The sequence below is a fragment of the Pararge aegeria genome, chromosome Z (genome assembly GCF_905163445.1).
Source record: "Pararge aegeria chromosome Z, ilParAegt1.1, whole genome shotgun sequence".
Classification (NCBI taxonomy): Eukaryota; Metazoa; Arthropoda; class Insecta; order Lepidoptera; family Nymphalidae; genus Pararge; species Pararge aegeria.
The window spans coordinates 10076583-10082625 of NC_053208.1; the positions used below are offsets into that span (position 1 = coordinate 10076583).

General features: G+C 35.0%; 1 protein-coding gene and 1 non-coding gene across 2 annotated transcripts; both read left to right on the forward strand.

Annotated features, from left to right (window-relative positions):
- Positions 1 to 1391: 1391 nt before the first annotated feature.
- Positions 1392 to 1510, forward strand: LOC120636701. Its single transcript, XR_005659393.1, has one exon. It is a non-coding gene; the product is annotated as a 5S ribosomal RNA (ribosomal RNA).
- Positions 1511 to 2551: 1041 nt separating this feature from the next.
- Positions 2552 to 3203, forward strand: LOC120636499. Its single transcript, XM_039908005.1, has one exon. It carries the CDS (start codon positions 2622 to 2624, stop codon positions 3201 to 3203), a length of 582 nt encoding a protein of 193 aa, XP_039763939.1. The 5' UTR covers positions 2552 to 2621.
- The last annotated feature ends 2840 nt before the right edge of the window (positions 3204 to 6043 follow it).

A 6043-nucleotide genomic window follows, 5' to 3' on the forward strand; every position in this document is an offset into this window, starting at 1 on the left:
TCGTTGTAGGTGATAAAAGCTGAAACCGAAATAGGTAAATTAATTTCTCATTCAAGTTCTAATCTTCAAAGTGGGTCATACCTAGTATTTACCGACCCCAGTTATCATAGTTTACCCAGAACAATCTACATTTTTTGTACACAGATGCCAGACATCTTTCAAATGAACTGTTCTTACGGCATGCTTTAAAAACAAAAACAAACGCGGATGAAGTCGCGGGCAACAGCTAGTAGTATATGTATAGTGGCATAATTGACAGCCCGTTTCTGTGTGGCCAACACCCTCTAGTCTCAAGACCTTGAACTAGGAATGTAGCGGTTCGTAGAATAGGTATAGCGCTCATGATAACACCGTGCCACAACGCACTTTACGCTTACATAGTACAGAGTTGTTAAACTAGATGGCAGTAATTTAAAACTTATACCACTCATTTTTTTGGCAAATATATAATAATAATAACATGTTATTTATATAATATATCTTAGTAATCCCTATCCCTACTTCCCTACTAATATTATAAATGTCAGTGTAAGTTTGTTACGCTTTCACGCACAAACTACTTAACCGATCCTCATGAAACTTTGTACACATATTCTTGGAATTGTTAGAAGTAATAAATATTATTCTTTTCATCCCGACATTAAGCTCGGTTTCTTTGGGAAAGGGGATGAGTGTTAAGCGATTTTACGCCATAACTCTGACAAATTATAACCGGTTAAGAGTATAGAGGTTATAATGTGTTTAATTTTGCCTAAACTGTGGTTGGAGATAGAGGACAGAACTCCTCAGCGGACAGCAGCAAACCCCTCATTTAAGGCTTAGCGATAATGAATACTTTAATTGTTTTTAGATCTACAACTAAATTTAATGCCACATCAAAAAACAAAATCAAACGCCGACGAAGTCGCGGGCAACAGCTTGTATATAATAATAACATGTTGTTTATATAATATAACTTAGTAATATTTATAAAACAGAGTGAGTGCCCTGTCGTAATGGGAAATAAGAATATAGTTTTCACCACCCCTACTCTTCCCGCGGTGGTCGTGTACTAAAGGAATATAACAGAAATCAGGCACCAGCGTTCCTAGTGCTACTATTAGCTCACTAGGAGCTTAAAAATATAGTAAAATATTAAATAAATGACTACTACCACCGGTGTATGCGGTGGTTATGGTCAAACTTTTTCTGTTACGCGAAGCCTTTAGGCCAACAATTGACCGCTATAGGTTTTAAATGATGATGATTATATCTGAGTAATATATAGTAATGATTTTGAAGTGAAATATGCGACTTCCAACAAGGTTGCGTTAAACGTTTAACGCTACCAATAGTATTTATATTATCTTAGAGATTGTCATATTTTGATTGAGTAATTCAATACGTCGGTTGCCAACGTCCATACCATGTTGAATACACCGGTTCTCGTCCGATCACCGAAGTTAAGCAACATCGGGCGCGGTCAGTACTTGGATGGGTGACCGCCTGGGAACACCGCGTGATGTTGGCTTTTTTGGTTTGTTTTGAACAGAATCCAAAATAAATAAGGAAGTCAATTTTATGGCATTTTTACCTTTTTTTTTTAAATAAAATTAATAACGATAAAGAAAGTCAAATTGCCTGCAAATTCTTGGTAAAAGCTTTAGAGCAGACAGAGTGTGATAGTCTACTTATCACGTGAAAGTTAACTAGCTTACTCCCACAAGATACTAAAAGTAAGAAAAGTAAAATGTAACACTATAATATATAAGCACTCTGGTGGATTTTGCATTATTACTTTTTGTATCCACCGTACCTATGTTGATTTTGGTCTTCTATTTTAATGTAATCTTGATTCTGATTGCCACTTATATTTCACCAAATTCCCATGAGGGATATGAAATAATTTATAGCAAAATCTTTATTGCCACTATCCACTGCGGGTTCACAAACTCTGGCAGACGTTACTGGTGAAGATTTGGTTATTGTCAGCGGCCTGTGATCCTTGTAGGATTTTAAAGTTTATTTCTCGTCACCTGAAGCTGAAACATTATAAACCTTCCTTGAAGACAATTTGGATTGTAAATGATAAATGAAAGGAATGATCCAACAAACAAACGGGGAACTACCATTGATGCAGTTTTTGCAAAAAATACTGATTATTACAAGTCCAAGGCATGTTTGCAAGGTGCAACAATGTGTGGTCAAACGAATGGTCAGTTATGACGTATACTTCACTATTCCATAAAAATATGCTTTAAATCTTCTCATGAGCATACAAAGAGAATGCAAACTCCAATTTACAAAAATGTAAACAAATTTAGTGTTTGTTTACGAAAAGCATAGAGAATAAAACAATGTTGACAGTTTGCCAACTCATTACCTATAACTACATATTGTGATCTTTCATCATAGTTTTTCTTTATCTTTTTTATTTATAACAGTTTCATCAGTATTATTAATTATACAGTTCATGATGATTATGTTAAATTGATTGAAATGCTACTTTTTATGCTATCTGTATTTAATAAAATCCAAGTTTTTCTAAAGTGAAAAATTCATAGCGCATAGCGCATAGCATAGTCTTAGATATCATAGTTTATAAACAGCTTTTAAAATTAAAAGGGCTTGTTCCAGTCATAATGATATGTCAGCGCTGCCAGAAATCACTTCGTAGCTGCGAGGGTATCAAATGCGGGAAGTGCGACTCGGGTTTCCATCTACAATGCGTCAGCGCCCGTACTAATATGGAACTGGATTCTGGTGATAAGGCATTTCACTGGGTTTGTGCCACATGCCGGAACCCTGTGAGCGGTACCAAACTCGAACTCGATGACCCACGCGCTCTTTTGAAAGCCATTAACGCCATCACGGAGAAATTCGAACTGGTCAATAAAATACAGCTACCAAAACTAAACAACGATTTGTTACAGATAAAAACTGTAACGGAACGAATTGTTAAACAAAATGAAGACATACTGTTGAAAATTGAGGAGTTGAAAGGTAAAAAACGTGGGGATCAGTCGCAGTGTAGTCCACGAAGTAACTATCGGCGGAGGAATGTGAATTTTTCTCCTAGAGTAACCTGTGAGGAACAGGCACCTATATTGGGCACTGAGAAATTTGTAAGGTATAGGACGCGCAGACGAGCATACCCTCTGCTGAAGATGCTGCTTCAATTAAACAGAAAGTTACGTAGAGGAAGAACACCGAGAAGACAGTAAAATTATAATTCGATTTTTAATTAACAGGAATTTTATTTTAAATCCGTTGGGACTGTCACAAATTTTACTGACTTGGGTGAAGGTGATTTTTTCCGTTTTTTTTCCTTTCTCTTTCCCGTCTTACCGACACGACACTACCAACAAGACCCTACCGACAAAGACATGCCAAGCGACGAAGAGTTTTGATACGATGTGGCGTAGGTACAAACCGATTAGGGGTAGAGGAAAGTGACCGAATATGGAGTACTTAGAAAATCCTTGAAAAAACAGTACAAATGTTTTGTCAGATTCATGCCGCATCAGTCTTGGGTTACAATTATATGCAGTTATATACACTCTTAAAAAACTATAAAATAATGAACAGTTTCTGTGTTCTAACTAAAATTAAACTACCATAAATATGACTTTCTAAATGTTAGGTCCTAAAACTGTTTTTAGTCTTTGGTTCGTTGGTAAAAAAAAAGAGTTTTACATTAAAGACCTTAGCAGCTTTCTTTAAACAAATTTTTAGGGTTATTACCACGTAAATTTTTCATGATTTCGTTTTTATACTGGTGGGGCCATGTTAATCACAAATATATCTGTAAAAGAAAAAATACTTATTAGTCGCCACGTTTAAACTAGTTTACTAATATGGAACACTATTCCATATTAGGACCTCAACGATATTCCATTTTACGAAAAATAGGATGGTTGAAGGAAAGTTAATGTAACTTTTTATTGTAATTAAATTTTCGTATCAATATCAACTAAAAACTACATACCATGATTTATACTTATTATTTTGAGATTTACATTCAAGAATAACAAGTAAAATATATTCGTAAAACTTACGCAAATATCCGTTTGATGTTGCATAAACAGTGTCTTGCACCCTCACTTGCTTTTGGTATCGCTGACCGCTGAATTTGAGTGGCGCTTAATTTTAGAAATATTGGGGTTTTTTTTATTAAAGACGTATTCTACAATCCTTTCCTGGGCTTAATATATCTAAATGCTATTACTCCTAAAAGCTTAGCCCTATACCAGAGACTGCTGCATCAATCACCACCAGTTCAGATTGCAGTCAATGGCTACCATGTATTGGAATAAGAAAATAATTTTAGCTCGGTGCAAACAGAGAATCTATAGCATTTCATTCCAGAACTATTAATCCTGTTACTCGGTACAGGTCTCCTCTTTTATGTGCTTATTTTCACAACGCTATTCTAATAAAGGTTGGCGGGCTAGAATTGTTGAGAATAAATTGAATGGTTTGGAATAGACAATACTGACATTTACGTGACGGGTATTATTATTCCAATCACTTCTCATTTATATAAGACCAGCTGTTGCCCGCGGCTTCGTATGCGGTTTTTAGGGTTTTCATGAATTCTGCGGAAAATAAGTAGCCTATGTTTTATGCAGGGTACAATCTATCTCCATTCCAAAATTCAGTCTTATTGGTTCAGTAGTTTTTGCGTGAAAGAGTAACAGACATCCATCCATCCTTACACATTTTCGCATTTGTATATACTTATTAGTAGGATAGGAATTGATATATAATAGAATGCTAGTCTAATCTAATAATAAATGGATAAATGGAAAAATTGCTTTCATTTGGCACTTTTAGTTATTTGTAGCACGTGTATTTAAGATTTTTTAAGGATCTGCATCAATAAGCGAGAACCTTATATGACTTTATTGTCTGTTTGCCCCGTCCTTAACGTCCATCGGCTTGTGTTAAGACCTTTTTTCACTTGTATCCTTGAACTTATCATGTTGACTATAAAATAAAAAGAAATTAATCCAACTATCGCAATAGAAAAATACTTACATATACGGTTCCAAACAAAAGTTATAAAATCTTAGACTTATTATTTATTAATTCTTATCGAAAGGTTTTAATTCTTATCGACAGGTTCTCTAAACATCTAAACAAATAAAATGACACCGCTTCATTGGTGCCCCAAGTTAAAAGGGCACCATGCAGCCTTGTACTGCCAACTTGAGAGCAGGATTTAAGTGAATTTAACGAGATTTTTGTTCGCAGTATTTTCGAAAAAAGCCGTTAAAATCGTGGTCCGAGCTTTTTCATTAGTACCTATAGGATAACAGATGGTGCTGATTTATTTGTGATGTAAACTGTTAAAATATGATTGTTGCAAAGACCATAATATCCATTTATTTGCATCGATGTATATAAAATAGAACATAGAACAACCAAATAACTATATTCCTTCCGTATTACGGAACCCTCAATGCGTGAGTTTGACTCGCACGTGGCCGGTAGTTACAATAACTACATTCTACATATATTTATTTTCGATAGAATAAAGATTTCTTAACGGAACACCATGGAGCAGTATCTAAGAGATAATAATGTCTCGGTGAAAGGAAAATAAAATGATTTCTCTTTTGATGATTATTTCCGCAGAGCACTGCTAGTTTATGGATTTCAATTACACAAGTTCACGTTACTTTTCCTCGTAGTTTCTATTTAAACTAGTTGTTGCCCGCGTTCTTCGTCCGCGTTTACTACGTTTTTTTTAACTAATACCGTGGGAATAGTTTTTTTTTTCTTGTATAAAAAGTGGCCTATGTTACTATCCGTCCTTTCAACTAACCTTTTTGGTGTTGAAAGATCCAAGTCAAGGTTGCTTACTTTTTTTTAGTTTTGCCGCAGTATTTTTAATAGCTTAAAATGTTTAGGGCGTAAAGCTCCTACCTTCGTACCTTCACAAATTCACAATACCAAATTCACAGGTTGTAGGTCCATATAATCTGCCATTAAATTTAAACACGAAAAATCCCTATTGATTCTTTTACATTGTGTTTACCGAGTACCTTGAAATTTCGAC

Bases quoted from the DNA above. Each gene is read 5' to 3' on its own strand.
- LOC120636499 (XM_039908005.1), top strand. From the start codon at position 2,622: ATGATATGTCAGCGCTGCCAGAAATCACTTCGTAGCTGCGAGGGTATC.